This window comes from Bos grunniens, chromosome 9, assembly GCF_055505025.1.
Source record: "Bos grunniens cultivar Pamir isolate PY7600 chromosome 9, Bosgru_T2T1.0, whole genome shotgun sequence".
NCBI classification, from domain to species: Eukaryota; Metazoa; Chordata; class Mammalia; order Artiodactyla; family Bovidae; genus Bos; species Bos grunniens.
In genome coordinates this window covers 34,231,335-34,250,047 of record NC_141173.1, presented here as the reverse complement: position 1 = coordinate 34,250,047, position 18,713 = coordinate 34,231,335, and the positions used below count along the sequence as shown (strand labels likewise).

General features: G+C 43.5%; 1 protein-coding gene across 3 annotated transcripts in view; it reads left to right on the top strand.

Annotated features, from left to right (window-relative positions):
• Positions 1–15,640: 15,640 nt before the first annotated feature.
• DCBLD1 (discoidin, CUB and LCCL domain containing 1) overlaps positions 15,641–18,713 on the top strand; it is a 75,796-nt gene continuing 72,723 nt past the window's right edge. For 2 of the 3 annotated variants that reach the window (XM_086317149.1, XM_086317146.1), the window contains exon 1: positions 16,763–16,986. Coding sequence is in view for 2 of the 3 variants with exons in the window: in XM_086317146.1 (XP_086173272.1) it covers positions 16,875–16,986 (112 nt within the window). In the remaining variant the exon portion in view is untranslated. Of the gene's footprint in view, positions 16,034–16,762; positions 16,987–18,713 lie in introns of those variants that run through there. The other variant, XM_086317147.1, reaches the window with a different exon arrangement.

Below are 18,713 nucleotides of genomic sequence, written 5' to 3'. Positions count from 1 at the left end.
TTTGCGACCCCACGAATCGCAGCACGCCAGGCCTCCCTGTCATCACCAACTCCTGGAGTTCACTCAGACTCACGTCCATCGAGTCAGTGATGCCATCCAGCCATCTCATCCTCTGGCGTCCCCTTCTCCTCCTGCCCCTAATCCCTCCCAGCATCAGAGTCTTTTCCAATGAGTCAACTCTTCCCATGAGGTGGCCAAAGTACTGGAGTTTCAGCTTTAGCATCATTCCTTCCAAAGAAATCCCAGGGCTGATCTCCTTCAGAATGGACTGGTTGGATCTCCTTGCAGTCCAAGGGACTCTCAAGAGTCTTCTCCAACACCACAGTTCAAAAGCATCAATTCTTCAGTGCTCAGCCTTCTTCACAGTCCAACTCTCACATCCATACATGGCCACAGGAAAAAACACAGCCTTGACTAGACAGACCTTTGTTGGCAAAGTAATGTCTCTGCTTTTCAGTATGCTATCTAGGTTGGTCATAACTTTCCTTCCAAGGAGTAAGTGTCTTTTAATTTCATGGCTGCAGTCACCATCTGCAGTGATTTTGGAGCCCCCCAAGATAAAGTCTGACACTGTTTCCACTGTTTCCCCATCTATTTCCCATGAAGTGATGGGACCAGATGACATGATCTTCGTTTTCTGAATGTTGAGCTTTAAGCCAACTTTTTCACTCTCCACTTTCACTTTCATCAAGAGGCTTTTGAGTTCCTCTTCATTTTCTGCCATAAGGGTGGTGTCATCTGCATATCTGAGGTGATTGATATTTCTCCCAGCAATCTTGATTCCAGCTTGTGTTTCTTCCAGTCCAGCGTTTCTCATGATGTACTCTGCATATAAGTTAAATAAGCAGGGTGACAATATACAGCCTTGACATACTCCTTTTCCTATTTGGAACCAGTCTGTTGTTCCATGTCCAGTTCTAACTGTTGCTTCCTGACCTGCATACAGATTTCTCAAAAGGCAGGTCAGGTGGTCTGGTATTCCCATCTCTTTCAGAATTTTCCACAGTTTATTGTGATCCATTCAGTCAAAGGCTTTGGCATAGTCAATAAAGCAGAAATAGATGTTTTTCTGGAACTCTCTTGCTTTTTCCATGATCCAGCAGATGTTGGCAATTTGATCTCTGGTTCCTCTGCTTTTTCTAAAACCAGCTTGAACATCAGGAACTTTTATCTCCAGTAGATGTACTTAAAGAATGGCTGAAGAAATTCCTTAAACAGAAAGGGAATTTTAATGGAAGAAACCCTGGAATATAAGGAGGGAAGGAAGAACACAGAAACCAAAAATACAGGTAAATACAAACTAAAGCCATAGCAAGAAGAAGCAAGGAAATAATAAAGGTGAAAACAGAAATCAATGATAGCAAAATTTTTTTTAATTACAGAAAATCAATAAAATAGAGAGTTGGGTCTTTGGGGGGGAAAAACAAAGTTTGACAAATCTCTAGCAAAACTGATGAAACAGAGAGAAGATACAAATTACCAATATTAGGAATGAAAATAGAGATAGCACCCCAGATTGTGCAGACATCAAAAGAATCACAAGGGAACATTTACAATACAAACAACTCTACACACATATATTTGACAACTTAGATGAAATAAACCTCTTTTTTTTGAAAGATGTGGACTACTATAATTCAGTCCATATGAAATACTTTGTAGATCCCTGTAACTATTAAGGAAATTCATTTCATGAGTAAAAATCCTCCAAAAAACAAATGTGCAGGCCCAGATGCTTTCACTGGAGAAATCTACCAAACATTAAAAAAATAATAATTATATACAAACTTCCCAGAAAACAGAAAAGGAGAGAATAATTTCAATTCATTTTATAAAGCTAATTTTACCCTGACTCTGAAATGGACAGCAAACAAACAAAGAAAAAACATCGCAGAAACATACAGACCAATATTCCTCAACAGTACATATTCTAAATCCCTAACAATATATAATTAGCAATGTATAAAAAGAATTAGATTCCATAACCAAGTGGGGCTTATGCCAGATTTAAAAGGCTGATTTAATATTTGAAAATAAATCACTGTCATCACCATATTAGAAAGCTAAAAAAGAAAATGTACATGCTCATATCAATTGAAGCTGGGAAAATATTCAGTAATTCGGTATTCACTCACTCACCAAAAAACTCAGAAAAATAGAAATAGAAAGGAAATCCCTCAACTTCATAAAGAAAATCTATCAGAACCCCTACAGCTAACGTCATATTTAATGTGAAAGTCTTATGCCTTCCCACTAAGATTGGGAACAAGGTAAGGATGTCTGCTCTCACCATTAGAAGCTCTAGTCAGTTCAGTAAGACCAAAAAAAAAAGAAAAGAAAAGAAAAGAAAGGGCATAAGATCAGAAAAAAAGAAAATAAAACTTTTTTAAATTAATTAATTAATTTTAATTGGAGCCTAATTACTTTACGATATTGTAGTGGTTTGTTGAAAACATGATTGTCCACATAGGGAAGACCCCGGGAATCTACCAGAACTTCCTAGAACATAAAGGTGAGTTAAGCAAGGAATGGCTTGATTTGTAAGTTTTGGGACAGGTCCAGACAGTTCTTTCTCTCTCTTCCCACTTATTAATCTACTGGCGGGAGTAATTCGGTCTGTATTCACTGTAGGATTCGGGGGATATTTCATTCAACTCATATTCTGTATTTATCAAGTCTGCCTGCCCACACTACCCCAATACTAAAACAAAACGGCTTTTTTATTGAAAGCAAAAAGCTACTATTTTTATATAGCTAAAACAGATCATATAAATCTTTTCACCTTGATTGTATAGGGAACAGCACATATAGGTAGCCTAGACTAAACTGTCATAAGAAGAAATATGGACTCATTTAGGTTTCAGAAAGAACTAAAGCACAGCCATAAAGCAAAAATAATTTAGGAGTTTGAAGCAAAAATAAGGATGTCTGTTTTGCAAAGGACACACTGGACAAAATCTGGTAGATGGACATACTAGACATACTGGTAGATGAAAAACTGGGGGAAGATATTTGTGACTCCTACACAGACAAGGAACCAACATTTGGAATACATTCATATATATACATAAATCACCCTGAAAAATCTAGGACTTGTTTCAGAAAACAGGCAAATTGTATGACATATCATTTACAAAAACCTAACTGCCTAACATGTGTATCGACAGCTGTCCAAACTTTAAAATGAATTTTTTAAAAGTTTTTATTGCAAGATATTTGTTTTACAATATTGTACTGGTTTCAGCCATACACCAACATGAATCAGTGATAGGATACATATGTTCCCTCCCTCTGAAGCCTCCCTCCCACCTCCCACCCCGTTCCACCCCTTACTTACTTTAGGTCCACAGACCCCCAGCTGGAGTTCCTTGAATCATACAGAAAATTCCCACTGGCTATCTATTTTGCATATATTAGTGTATATGTTCAGAGAAGACAATGGCACCCCACTCCAGTACTCTTGCCTGGAAAATCCATGGACGGAGGAGCCTGGTGGGCTGCAGTCCGTGGGGTCGCTAAGAGTCGGACATGACTGATCGACTTCACTTTCATTTTTTACTTTCATGCATTGGAGAAGGAAATGGCAACCCACTCCAGTGTTCTTGCCTGGAGAATCCCAGGGACAGAGGAGCCTAATGGGCTGCAGTCCGTGGGGTCGCTAAGAGTCGGACATGACTGATCGACTTCACTTTCATTTTTTACTTTCATGCATTGGAGAAGGAAATGGCAACCCACTCCAGTGTTCTTGCCTGGAGAATCCCAGGGACAGAGGAGCCTAATGGGCTGCTGTTTATGGGGTCTCACAGAGTCAGACATGACTGAAGCGACTTAGCAGCAGCAGCAGCAGCAGCAGTGTATATGTTTCCATGCTAGTGTCTCCAGTAGTCTCACCCTCTCCTATCTATCCCATTTCCCTGCGTCCATGAGTCTGTTCTCTATATCTGCCTCAATAATGAATTTTAAATGCTGTGAAACACCAGCTTATACTCTGTGAGAATGGCAAAAATAGAAAGTAAGATAATATAAAATTTGGTGGGGACATTGGATAATAGGGACCCTCCTGCACTGCTGGAAGGAGTGTAGACAGGTGCAACCATTCTGGACAGTAATTTGGCAGTGCTCAATCAGGTACCCACAGCTCTGTGACCCAGCTGGGAACATAATGGGACACGCATGAGGATGTAGAGGAATCAAGACATCTGTCACTTGAGGGATTGAGCAAAGTGAAATGTGGTGTTTGTACACCTTGGAGCACCATGCAACATTTAGAATAAATAAACTGGGTATGCATATAACAACATAGACAGCTATTAAAAACAGAAAAGACCCAGAATAGGACTTTGTATGTGCAAATTTGTATAAAGTTTTAAAACACACACTCAAACAACAATGCTTTTTATAAAGTTGCATGTGAATTCAAGAAAACATAAACTACATTAGTTTTGTTGCCTGTAGTGGGGAAGAAAACAGGGGTGGTGTATAAATAACTAAGCATAAAGGGGCTTGGTATAGACTCTTGATGTTGATGACACTGTGACTTGCAATGAGTATCTTGGCTCAATCCTCTGAATCTAAGGTAAGTAACGAAGAAGATGAAGGAGTAATGGGAGGCTGGTTGTATAGAAGAGTGAAAGCTAAGATGATTTCATGTAACATCATCTAAGTGGAGTTGATAAACCAGACAGTCACATTAGGCATGCACAGCTCAGCTGCTTCCTGTTTTTTTGGGAGGGAGGCCTCATCATGTAAGCCTGCTTCCATCCTGGGCTGTCTAGGATTGGGTGGGAAAATTCTCCTAATTTTGTAGTTTAGTCAGCAGGCCTAGTTGGATCTCACATTTGCAACCAAGGACTATTGGTAATGGCTTCCATTTTTACTCTATTACTTAAATTGTTTAAAATGGGACAGGGGAGAGGGCTACTATTTATTGGGAGCTGACCCAGAGACTATGACTGTCATAGGCACTCACTAACCTGAACTGCATTGCTTTTATTATTTGGCAACTAATTTTTTCTACCATCTTACCAACCTGGATCAAGATACAGCATGGACTTGGCAAAAAGCTGTGGAGTACTGAGTTGAGTCATAAAGGTCATGATCTCACGACTGGAGAGGAATGAAGCCATTAACAGAGCCTGACATTGATTCCAGTGGTGAAGCGCTGAAAGATGGACCTCAGTTCTTGTCTTCTTTGAAGAAAGAATTTGGCCAAGACTGTGAAAAAGACGAAAGCACTTATTAGAAGCAAACTATGTCTGGAAGAAGCAAAGTGCGTGGAAGAGCATGCAGGTGAGCTCAGGTGAGCCACAAAAAGGGCGGCTTAGGTTGCCTCTATAGGAGCAGTTTTCTGGGTTGTCTCTGGCCAGTCACCTCTATATTTGGTCCTGGTGTAAGCATGGAGGGGCTTCCCAGGTGGTGCTAGTAGTAAAGAGCCCACTTGCCAATTCAGGAGACATGAGACGTGGGTTCGATCCCTGGGTTGGGAAGATCCCCTGGAGAAGGGCACGGCAACCCACTCCAGCCTGGAGAATCTCCATGGACAGAGGAGCCTGGCAGGCTACAGTCCATGGGGCTGCACAACTGAAGTGACTTGGCAGGCAGGCAACGGGGCATGGATCTCTCAGTCCCGATGGATTCCAGCTTCTCCCTCCTTTTGTCCTTCCCCCAGACTGAGGGCCTTCTCTGTGCGTGTGTCAAGGAAATCCACAGGAATGCACCCAGTCAGGGTCCGCTGCTGGTAAGCCATCTCAAAGCGTTGCCAGGAGACCAGGTGCAGCTGCTCAGACTGGGGCCTGGATATCTCCCACCTCAATATCAGAGCTTGTTGACTCAGGTTTGTGAGTAAAATTACATGAGCTTGCTTATCAGTCTTTTTGCTGGCTACTTTCAATTATTACTGTGTTCTTAGGGTGTGGCATACGAGGAGGAAACATGAGATGGGGGCCGTGGCGTGCTGGGAAAAACAGGCAGCGAAGGAGGTAACAAGGGAGCCAGACAGCGTGTAAAACCCTTAGTCATCGTGGCGTGCCTCCCGCAGCACAGTCCCTGATGTCCCTGAACCTTAGTACAAAGGTGAAGTGTTCCTCCACATATTCTGTTCAGTTAGGCAAGAAAATGTCTGTTACAGCTTTAGTAGATTGCCATTAAAACTAAGAGGCTATTTAATATAGCTAACTTCAGCTATCTTAAAAACTGCTCATGTACCACACCTAATTTCCCAATCTCGTTTGATAAAGACTTAAGACTTGATAGTACTATTTAAAAATAATTATTATATTTACAGAGTCCACTCTTGGTACTTTTCTAAAAATGTATGTCTTATTCTTTTCCACAGTTGTCAAAGTAATAAATCCAAGTCATTATTAGGAGTTCCAAGTCCTTTCCTAAAGCCAATGAAATGTGTAAGAGTTTTAAACAAAAGAGGTATCTGTAGTTTGTCATTATTTATTTCAAGTTTTCCATTGCTTTAGGGAATGTTGTGAATTTGCAACGTATATATTTTGCGTTATGTAATTGTACACTTTGATCAGAAACACACAGTTAAATAGTAACCTGTAATACATTTATATTACATATGTAGCTAGGTTTGCAAATTTTCTGTCCAACTTAGAATGATAATAACTTTTAATTTCTTCAGTTCAAGTTTGAGGAAACACCATGTTTGAAAACCTGGGCGGGCAGTAATGTTTCTAGTAGGACTGTGTATATGAGTTCGGTCACTTAGTCATGTCCAATTCTTTGCAACCCCATGGACTATAGCCCATCTGGCTTCTTTGTCCATGGAATTTTCCAGGCAGGAATACTGGAGTGGGTTGCCATTTGCTACTCCAGGGGAATCTCCCTGACCAGGAATCAAACTAATGTCTCCTGCATCCGTAGGCAGATTCTTTACCACTGTGCCACCTGGGAAGCCCCTCTAATAGGACTAGAAACACACATTTTGCAGTGTCTGTACTTTGATTTTTGCAGCCCTCGTATTCTCTCAGATGCTTAAATTTCTGTGTGCACTGAATTAGAAGCAATCAATATAAATGAGAAAACATCTTTATAACGCAGAGTAGAAATTTGCTGGGAATTATTTATTGATCATGCAAACTTCAGAAGCTGAACATATAGTTTTAAATTCTTTTTCTGCTTAAAATACAGTATGTGATTGTTGTAAAAAGGTAAAACATTCCAGAAGTATAGGACAGAATTAGGATTTTTTCTTCTTCATTCCTTTTCCTCACCCACACTAGAAAAACACTGTCAGGTTTTTGTGGGAATTCCTCAAGAATTTGCAAAATTGAGTTTTGATTTTGCCTCAAGAACATCACTATTTACGTGTAACTGATATTTTGTGATTATATTGCCCATCACATAGATAAACTTTTTAAAAGCAGATGAAATTTGGTTCACTATCTGTAAAGTTATCATAGGGACTTTAAGGAATCACTTCCCAGTGTTAGACTGACTCATTTTAGATTCCATTCTTTGGAACAAGAAGAGCTGGTTAGGCCTGTTTCTCTTGGTTCCCACAATCTTTTCGTGACCCAATCCAACTTTACCTCAAACTGTTACACACCCAGTAAAACTTGCTTTCACGTTATTGATATATTTTTACTTTTAATAGTTCTTGGATAAATTACTTTTTTTGCTTCTTTTCTTTGTAGGAAAAAAGTCAGCTGGTGTAAGTACTAGCAGCTTAAACTCTGATGAAAGCCTCTGCCAAAGCAAGAAAAGCTTTTGGGACAATACCAAGTTCTTTGTACCCTGTGCTGTGCTGTGCTTAGTCACTCAGTCGTGTCTGACTCTTTGCAACCCTATGGACTCTAGCCCACCAAGTCCTCTGTCCATGGGATTCTCCAGGCAAGAATACTGGAGTGGGTTGCCATGCCCTCCTCCAGGGGGTCTTCCCAACCCAGGGACTGGACCCAGGTCTCCGGCATTGCAGGTGGATTCTTTATAGTCTGAGTCACCAGGGAAGCCCTCTTGGTATCCTAGATAGATAAAAAAGCTTAGCAATTTGTCATTTTACACTTTACAGTCCATTAAAGAGGTAGATAGTTGATCTCTATTGATTTGCAACAGAAATTCTTGGCACATTAAATGGATGAATAAAAGTAGGAGAGTAATTCTCAATCTTATGTTTCCAATTAATAATGTTTAATTAAAGTGACAAATGCTTACTAAATAAGTAGATAAATGTGCTTTTAAATTAATGGTTAAATACATGGCTTTAACAAAGATGTGGCAATATTTTCTCATCAATAATTGAAAAGCTAAATAGTCTGAGTCTATTCATAAATTCATTCACTCATTTGTTGTTTGGTTAATATATCAAGCCATCTATGCATCTATCTTTCTTTTTATCCATCTATCTTCTCAAAAAGTACTTTGCAGAACACCTTATCTGGAGGTGGCACTGGGAGAATAAAAAAGCAAACAAAAAAATCCCATAAAACATCAAAGGTATCCCCAGAGGCTAAACAACAATGCTCTGGATATAATTCTTGAAGTGGATTTTTTTTGGGTAGTGTTTCTTTTTTAAAAATCATAATATTGATTTATATGTATCTTAAGGGGATTTTCTAAGAAACTAAAATTAGAGGTAAAAATGTATACTTTCAAAGCCCCACCCTAGAAGATCTTGATTTAGGAGGTCTGGATCTGTCATTTACTAACTGTGAGCTCTTGTTCAAATAGTTTTATTTTTCTTTGCTGGATTCCTCATCTATAACAGAGAGATAATAAAACCTACATTTGAAGCTCATCAAGAATATGATACTATACATAAGAACCTTTGGGACTCCAAACTGTTATACCGTTCTAAGGTAAGTCATATATAAGGTGCCTCAATGAAGCACAAACACATTTTCAGGGGCATAGAGCCTTTTTCTTAGTTTTGACAAACACTGTTAATGGCTAGTGATATTCTGTTCTAAGTAATCAGTCAATGTTTGTGAGTTAAGAAAAATACATATCTAAAATTTTTTTCTGATTGATTCCAGTGAGGGGTGTGGGGAGGACTGGGAGAGAGGAAGGATGGACAGAGGAGAGAAGAGGTGTGGAACGTGGGCTGAGAAGATGGAAGTGGGCAGGAAGAATTAGTGTGTGGGATGGTGGCTCTGCAGACCATGGCTGACCATGGATGTTCTTGTCCTGGTCATCCTTCTGGGGATCTCAGTCATCCTGAGAGCCCTTGGAAATTTTGAAAGTACACTTTGAAACCCTAGAGTGTTAGCTCTAGAAAAGAATGCACAATTATCCATTCCAATGTTCCCAGTTTTGAAAGAGGAAATAGTACCAGAGAGGTTAAGTGCCTTAGTCAAAGTCACACAGCCAGTTAGCGGCAGGGACACATGATAATCAGCATGAGTTGATTTGACACCGGGCCATTTCAGAATTCTAAAACATAAAGTGGTTTAGTTGCTAAGTCATGTCCAACACTTGTGAACCCAAGACTGCCAGGCTCCTCTGTACAAGGGATTTCCCAGGCAAGAATACTGCTGTGAGTTACAATTTCCTGCTCCAGGGGATCTTCCTGACCCAGGGATTGAACCCAGGTCCCGTGCATTTCAGGCAGTCTCCCACATTGCAGGCAGATTCTTTACTGGCTGAGCCACCAGGTAAGCTCTACAACATAACTGCCCATATCACATTGGTGTCAGGATTAGTGAGGGGCCGGGATGGGTGCAGCTCAGATGCATGCTACTAGAGCACATGTTACTAGCACTAGTCTGCTGACCACACTAACTCTTCCCAGATTTTGGCCCCCATTCTATGAGAACGCTCTTATCTCTCCATTGGGTTACATCTTACCTTCTATGATTTCACTTTTGAAATTACAATATTTTTTATTTTTTATATTTAAATGTGTGCATTTTTATTGGTGATGCAAAAAACCCAAAATATTTGTACTTGAATCCATGGCGACCCCATGGACTGCAGCTCCTCTGTCTATGGGGTTTTCCAGGCAAGAGTACTGGAGTGGGTTGCCATTACCTTCTCTGGTCATGAGGGTAGAGCCCTAATGATCTTGGCCCCATAAGCTAAGCCTGACACTCAGTGCCCAGGACAAATTTCAACATTCAAGTTAAGGGTTTGTGTCTGTTATGAGTGGGGTGTCTGCATGACAGCTGCTAAAGACATGTAGTTCCAGGAGAAGTAAGAGGACCCTGGCTTAGTCTGTTTGCGGAAATGATCCAGCCTCAAAATTCCCCTCGCTGCCTCTCAGCCAGGCAAACAGCTCTGGTCTTTGGACTGCAGGTAGCAACTGTGATGACAGCAGAACCTAGAACTCTCCTCCAGAAATGCACACCGATCTTCCCCTCCATCTCAGTCTCCCACAAGAGAGTGGAAGCAGGCCACTGCTTAGTCACGGTCTTTTAAGCCTGGAGGGGGAAGCAGCCCCCCTGTGCCTCTTCTGAAGGTGTTTGGGAAAAAAACAAAATAGAAACTATGAAGTTACCCTAAATCTCACCCAACACACCACAGGAAACAGAAATGAAATTTCAAATCCATGTGGGTAACAGTAGTTTCCATAAATCATTTTCTTGGCTTCACAACTTTTCCAGCCTCAGGGGCTCTCTGAGTGTAGGTAAACTAAGAACCCATTAGGTAAACTAAGAACCCATTCAGATGAAGTATACGAATGTTCTTCCAGAACTATTTTTTTAAACTACACAAATGTATTGCAGGCAGCTAGAACTTGAAAATGGGAGAAGGCAATGGCACCCCACTCCAGTACTCTTGCCTGGAAAATCCCATGGATGGAGGAGCCAGGTAGGCTGCAGTCCATGGGGGTCGCTAAGAGTCGGACATGACTGAGCGACTTCACTTTCACTTTCACTTTCCACTTTCATGCATTGGAGAAGGAAATGGCAACCCACTCCAGTGTTTTTGCCTGGAGAATCCCATGGACGGAGAAGCCTGGTAGGCTGCAGTCCATGGGGTCGCACAGAGTGGGATACGACTGAAGCGACTTAGCAGCAGCAGCAGCAGCAGAACTTGAAAGCAGGGATATTCCTTGAAAGTTAACACTGTAAATCAACAGATAATGAAGGGAACATGGGGAAAAGTCTCAGCAGGAGAAAGCCGACTCTCTCATTAACATCCAAAGAAGAAATGGAAATTAGAGAAAGGCCAGCTTAGGAGGCAAGCTAGACAGTGCTCTGTTAAGTCCTGTGCTGGGAGAGGATTTGGTCAGCTTATTCTAGCTGTGTATCACTGGTGGCTTCCCTTGTGGCTCAGCTGATAAACAATCCGCCTGCAATGTGGGAGCCCTGAGTTCAATCCCTGGGTTGGGAAGATCTCCTGGAGGAGGAAAAGGCTACCCACTTCAGTATTCTGGCCTGGAGAATTCTGTGAACTGTATAGTCCATGGGGTCACAAAGAGTCAGACATAACTGAGTGACTTTTACTCACTCACTCAGCGCTGGTGGCAGAACTACACAGATGGTGATGACAAAGACTCTCTCCTTGATCAAACTAACGTCAGACTCCTCCAAGCCCCCTTTCTGATTAAACCTCACCCTTGAGTCCTCTCTGGCCTGCTTAGTCCAGTTTTAGCAAGATTTCTGCTAAGTCAGTTTAGAGAGAATCCCCCATCCTTAATATCTGATTACCCCTGATATCTGATCGAATTCCTCATTCTCCACCTTTGATGTATAAATCCTTGACCTGCCCTCAGCAGGAATCCTGTTAAGTGGGTTCAACAAGAATCCCCCTTGCATTGATGTCTCCTCCTAGTATCGTCCCATCGACTCCTTGTCACTCTGCTCCTTGCCTGGAAATCCCCGGCTGTCTTTGCCATATTCAGAGGTGAACCTTGATCTCTCTCCACTATTGCCATAGTCTTGACCCCTATTGCAATAGTCCTGAACAAAGTCTTCCTTACAGTTTTAATAAGAGTCAGAACAAGATTGTACTTTAATAGGATTGAGAGGTGGGAAAGACAAGCATCCTTACTTTGTTGCTGCTAACATTAGAATCCCTCAGTCAACTTTGCTTTTCTTTATGTTTACCTAACAACCTCTGATGGAGTTTAGCTCCCAAAGTTGTTTTCTGCTGAAGAGACTGTACCTCACCATCTTACAGTTCTCACTAATATTTAATATACTGGCATTGGTGCTGGTTTGTATACTTCTGTGACTAACTTAATCATGGAGCAGTATACCCATGGCAAACACAATGACAGAAAACAAGTTTCTGGGCCCACAAAAGAGAGGCCCAGAAGGTGAGACCTGGCCACAGTGAGCTACTGCTGGAGCTTAGATGATGGAGCTACTAGTGAATATCAGCAACCAGTTTTTGAAAAGTCAATAGGCAGTTAGAGATGAGGAAATAATGTGGATAATACAAATTATTTTGGCCATTCCATTCAAATTTTAATCTTTTTTTTTTTTTCACACTGTTTACATTCTAAGACTCAATATACATTTGTATTGTCACCCTTTATCGCTCAGATTTGCCCATGGCTCTATCCTGACTTGGAAATATAATTATAATGCAGAATCTGGTTCAGAGGTCCTGGTGGGGTGGAGACAGGAGTCTGTGTTTCTGGAAAGCTCCCAAGTGTTGCAGATGCTGTTGGTTTGGGGCACTTAGAGTATAAGAGGTGAGGTGTCATCGTCTTTAGTCTAGAGTATTGGTATAAACTCCTCACTGGTCTCCCTGCCTCTTTTTCCAATCCATTCCCCATGCTGCAGCCAGTGTGGTCTTTCAAAAATGCAAATCTAAACGAGTCCTGCCAGTTTTTCTGCTTCTCATAACCCTCAGAGCCTCAGAGCCTGCTGCTGTCTCCTTCCTCACCTTCAGGCACCCACTCCTGTCTCAGGCTCACTCTTCCAGCCCCCATGAATCAGACTCCATTCCTGTAAGCACCTGTCAAGTCGACTTTTCTGCTTTCTCACAAGTTCTTCTCATCTGACAAACATTATTTCTCCTATTTCCCATCTTTACCCCTCTCGTGTCCACCCAAGTTACGAACCTTTCTCTCCTCTCTGATCTCTTCCATTCATTGTACTTATCAACCTATATAATTACTTGTCTCAAATTTCTATCAATAGATCATGAATGAGGGAGAGAGGTACCTGTATTTGTTTTAATTGAATCTCTGTCACATTGTTTCACATATAGAAAATATTCAAAATATATTTATTGAGTTGAATCAGAAAAGGAAGAGAGTTAAGGAAGGAGTAGCCTGTAAAGGTTTCAAACTGATACCTCATTTGGTCTATTCCAGAGAGTCACAATCAGGGTTACTAAATATCAAGGACAAAATTGACTAGGTCATCAAATTGACAATCTGAAGAACTGTAACTACTTTAGAATAAAACTAGGCTTGTGCTTCTGTTTAAATTCTGTCTTATCCAAGCAATACAGAATACATTTTTTATACATAAAACAAAGGAGCCCTGACCAGTTGTTCTCAATTTCCACAGAAGGGCTAGCAAATATAAGCAAAAATTATAGTTAGATATGCAAAATACAGAAAGATTAGATAGTAAGTAGGAGTAGGGGTTAGATAGCCTGTGAGAGACCCTTCTGAAAAATGTTTCACATGATAAGTAATTTTTAGATCTTAGTTTGTGAGATGTTGTAGATGGATTCTAACAATTATAATCTTTAATAGCATCTTGGAACTTTACATGAACTTCAGAGATGCATTATAAAAGAAAAATCAAAATGGTATGAACTCAAGAATAAAACAGGCGCACATGCCTAACATAAAAGTCTGTGTGGCTGAAGTATATCAATTCAATGAGGCTTATTAGTCCTGGAGTGGATTGCCATTTCCTTCTCCAGGGGATCTTCTCAACCCAGGGATCGAACCCGGGTCTCCCACATTGTAGACAGACGCTTTACCGTCTGAGCCACCAGGGAAGACATTGTATTATATACAAAAGTATAATTGATAACCTGTTGCATTTTCATGTTTTTCTTTCACTATGCTTTTTTTTTTTTTTTTGACTAGAGACTTTATTTTTTAAGGAAAGAATGGCATGTGCAAGTACTAGGATCCACCTGGCCTTTTAGTTTTCTCATTACCTGATCCCAAAATTCCCGATCTGGCTCAGGATGCTGGTGTAAAATAAACTACTGGAGTCCCATCAAGGTACCGTCTTAGACAGAAATGATCCCCAAGGGAGCCCACCTGCCCCACCCTATGAATTCCTCAGGGTGAACAATGCTCCCATTGTTTATCTTCATTCATTACTCTCAGAGCCACACCTGGTAGAAGCCTGAAGCTGCCCATACCCACCTTCTTAGAAAGAATGAAAGGAAAAAAAAAAAGGAAAAAATGGAGTTAGGAAATGATTCAGAGTATCAAAGTATCTTTTTGTTGTGTGTAAGAATATATAATATTTTCAGGGGTGTGAATTTGCTTTCAATACAAATATGCTAAACCTATTATTTACTGATTACTCACAAGCTAGAACTTAAAAAAAAAAAACAACAACAACTCCCTTTTTACTTCTTTATTTGTGGCTGCCCAAGGGCTTCAATGGCACCCCACTCCAGTACTCTTGCCTGGAAAATCCCATGGACGGAGAGTCTGGTAGGCTGCAGTCCATGGGGTCGCTAAGAGTCGGACATGAGGGAGCGACTTCACTTTCACTTTTCACTTTCATCATTGGAGAAAGAAATGGCAACCCACTCCAGTGTTCTTGCCTGGAGAATCCCAGGGACGGTGGAGCCTGGTGGGCTGCCGTCTATGGGGTCCGCACAGAGTCGGCATAGACTGAAGCGACTTAGCAGCAGCAACAGCAAGGGCTTCTGTGGGGCTTCTCTGGTAGCTCAGCTGGTAAAGAACCTGCCTGAAATGCAGGAGACCGCAGTTCGATTCCTGGGGTCCCGCAAGATCTTCTGGAGAAGGGGTAGGCTACCCACTCAAATACTCCTGGGCTTCCCTGGTGGCTCAGATGGTAAAGAATCCTCCTTCAGTGCGGAAGACCTGGGTTTGATCCCTGAGTTGGGAAGATCCCCTGGAGGAGAGCATGGCAACCCACTCCAGTATTCTTGCCTGGAGAATCCCAGTGGACAGAGGAGCCTGGTGGGCCACAGTCCACGGGGTCGCAAAGAGTTGGACACGACTGAGTAACTAAGCACAGCACATCACAAGGGCTTCTGTAGTTGTGGCCCCTGGGCTTAGTTCCCCCATGGCATATGGAATCTTCCTGGACCAGGGATCCAACTCATGTCCCCTGCATTGGCAGGTGGATTCTTAACCACTGGACCACCAGGGAAGTATGCTAGAACTTCTTATACATATTTTATCTAGTCTTTGTGACAACCAGGAAAGTTAGGTATTATACTCCCCAGTGAAGAGAAGCCCAGAGAGAATCAGTCCCAGTCAATGGCTGATCCGAGATCCAGACTTGGATCAACCTCATTTCTAAGCCTGAATTCTTTCCTCTAAGTTCTGCTGCCTTCCAGAAAGCAAAGCCCCAAAGATAATCTCTTTGGAAATTTCGACTAACTTTAGTCAGTCAAAAAAATAGAGGAAAAAAGGAATGCATGTGTGCACAGACTCTATCGGGGGTATCCAAAAAGCGCGTGATGGACCGAACTGGACCTTAGAGAGGCTATTGGTACCCCCCACCCCCGCCCCAGTACTTCCGCCTCTCTGCTTCCGCAGGTGTTACCCAGGAAAACCGCAGCGCGCGGAGCGGTAGCGAGAAGGTTACGGTAGAGAGCTGAGGTCTAGCGATCTGGAGACGTCAGTCTTTAAAATGTGTATTCAATCTGTCCTCGTTCACTTTCACTACCTCTTTCTCACCCAGCTATTCGCTAATAGCCTTGTAATCCTCCCCTCTTCCAAACTGTCCTCCCCCAAACCCTCCTTCACCCGCCAGATCATGTCGTTCCTCCCGTCTGAACCCTCCGTGGCTGCTCTTTGCTCCGGGGATGAAGTTTAAACACCCTTCCAGGCCCTCCGCGTTCGGCCCCTGCTCAGTACTCTGGCTTCCCACTCCCGGCCATGAACTCACCTGTTCGCCTCGCTCCCCCCACGCAGGCCCTTTCCTCCCTCAGCTCTTCTGCGCAGCAGGTAAGTTCTCCTGCCCCCGCCTTCAGTTTTCCTGAGTCCCATTCACTCTCCGAGCCTCAGCTCAGATGCCACTTTTTAAGTGAAGCCTTTCGTGTCTAATTCCTACCTGCAGTCTCGACTCCTGCCACCTAATTAGACCTTCCTGGGTGTACTCCACTGGCGCTCTTCGTCTACGAATGCAATTTGCTTTGCATACTTGCCTGATTATTTTTAATGTCTGCCAAGTGTCACAAGGTTTTAGCGCCGTGCCTGGAAGGCACCCTTCTGAAACCTAGTAACTTTTCAATGAATGAATGAATGAATGAGGGAACTTGAACTGGATGTTGTCACCACCATCATCCTACCGTGACAATATTTCGAGTCCCTCCATTGCTACTGTCAATGGCATGCTCAGCCCCGTGGGCTTAGCAGAGAGTAGGCAGCGCGCCCACCCCTGGCTCCGGCACTCTGGGGACTCCCCGGGCACACTGCTGCTCGGGGCAGGTCTCACCGCCAGGAGTCCTCCGGGCTCCCAGGTTCACGTGCACTGGAGAGGAGGGGCGGAGGAAAACGAGAGCGTATGCTCTCGGAGGAAAACGGAGCTCCCGGTGCGCCTCCACTCCGGCGGCCCGCCGCCACCCGGGAGCCACTTCCTCCTTGGGGGCCGGCGTGCGGGGCGGGGCAGGAGACGCCCCCGCCGGGCTGGGCCCCGGGCCGCCCCAATGAGATTCGGTGCCCGGCCGCGGCTGCGCCCAGTCCAGGCGCTGCGCTCGGCCGCGGAGGAGGCGGCCGGCCGGGGCGGCGGCGGCGCTGCGCGCGCCAAGGGGAAGCCGAGCCTGCCAAGCTGGCGCCCGGCGGGGCCATGGTGGCCGGCGCCGGCGGCGGCTGCGCGCAGGCGGGGGCTGTCCGGCGCGGCCTCCTGGCCCTGCTGCTCGCGGTCTCCGCGCCGCTCTGGCTGCAGGCGGAGGAGCTGGGTGAGTGGAGCGCGTCCGGTGGGCGGCGGGCTGGGCCTGGAGGGACAGCGCGCGGGGGAAAGTCGGAGTCGCAGCCTGCGCCTGGAGTCCCGCTCTCTCCAGCCGATGGCGGCTCGGGTCAAAAATAAGTTACTGCATTCCAGTCGCTCCCCACCAAACTCCTTCCTTTGCCCGCAGATACTTCGCGCCTCCCTACTTTCTGTCTCCCCCTCAGTTGGTTTCCAGACTTCCTGACTCCGCGGGCCCCGTGAGAAGTGACATGGCCCGGGGTTCGCGAGCTGAAGACCCCAGCCTTACGGGGAGGGTGTGAGCGGGGGAGGCGCCTCTCAAACCTTTTGACAGAGCTGCCCACAGTCGGCCGCCTCTCGTCCCTGCGCGGCGTGTGAGCTTCTGGCTGGCACGGATGGTTGGGAAACGATTTCCCGAGGTCCGCCCTGGGAAGCCGGCAGCCCCAAACAGGACGCCCCTCTAGAGTGTGCTGCTGCGCCCCGACTTGGAACCGTGTGGTTCGGCTCCTTCTTGGGTGTCTAAGCGAGTCTCCCGACCTGGCTGATCGTTCTCTGGACCTGGTCCTTGCCTTCAAGTTGGACCTAATTAGCCCACCGGCGAGTTTACTGCTGCTTATCCAGCAGCTGAAAGCAGTAAGCCGTTTTACCAGCTGTAGGCAAATCCTTGAAATTTAGTTCTTTATTGATCGCGAGGGACAGCTTTCTGCGGAGTTTTCCAGTGGTTTCCCTCCTAGCTTACTTTTGCCCCTCATCAACTCAGATGATTTAATGGCAGTGCATCTATCCAGAATATTTTGACGGCTCCCCACCCCGTGTTTTCTAATGGGACAAGAATCAAAGCTAAACCAAAGGCAGGCGTTTTGGTCACTGAACCCTGTATTCTCAGTCTGAAACTTTGATACTCAAGATGTTGATTTTGGTTCCTAAATTAGCTTACATAGCTATTTGTTAGGAAAGAAAGAAAAAAATAAACCCCTAAAATAGCAGAATGCTAGGAATGTTGTAAAATATTGATAAATGTGTGTGCTTTTATTAAATATGTAGGATTTTGATCGTGGGTGTCTTAAGCCCTTAGAAAATGTTTCTCAGGTCATTGTTTGAAGATGCACCTTCAGTACTGTACATCTATGAATAGATCCAGCGATGTGTTCCTATACTAGTCTGGCCACAGCTGTCACCATCTTTCCAAATGCAGTTTTTTTAGATGTTATATGGCATCCAGACTGTTAACTGGGTGCTTTATAGAGCAGTCTCTGGGAAGTAGTGTGATTGCTTAGATTCCTAGAGCTTCACATTTGATATTTATTGCACAAAATTGTTGGAAGAAGATGTCGTGTTTCCATGAAGAATCCTGTATATTTAGGATGTTAAAAGAACCAATAAAGGCATAGGTATTCAAACACAAAAGAAGTAAAACTTAGATTTGGCACATTTACTGAAAAAAAATCTAGGAACTTGAGTTCTGATATCTCTTGAGTGAAGAGGCAAAATCAATGATTTTTGAGTATCTCTCACATCTGTGGTATTTCAGATTAGCCCTCGATCACCTGTTTTTCAAGTTTTCGTAAATTTAAGTATGCAAACCCGTTTTAGGTTTTGAAATATGCTACTGGGTATATAGTTGTATGGTGATCTTCAGTGATATTAGTACTCTTAATGTTTAAAAAGTAAGACTCGTGCCTTAGCATGAATCTGGTTTTGTTGAGAAGACTCTGTTTA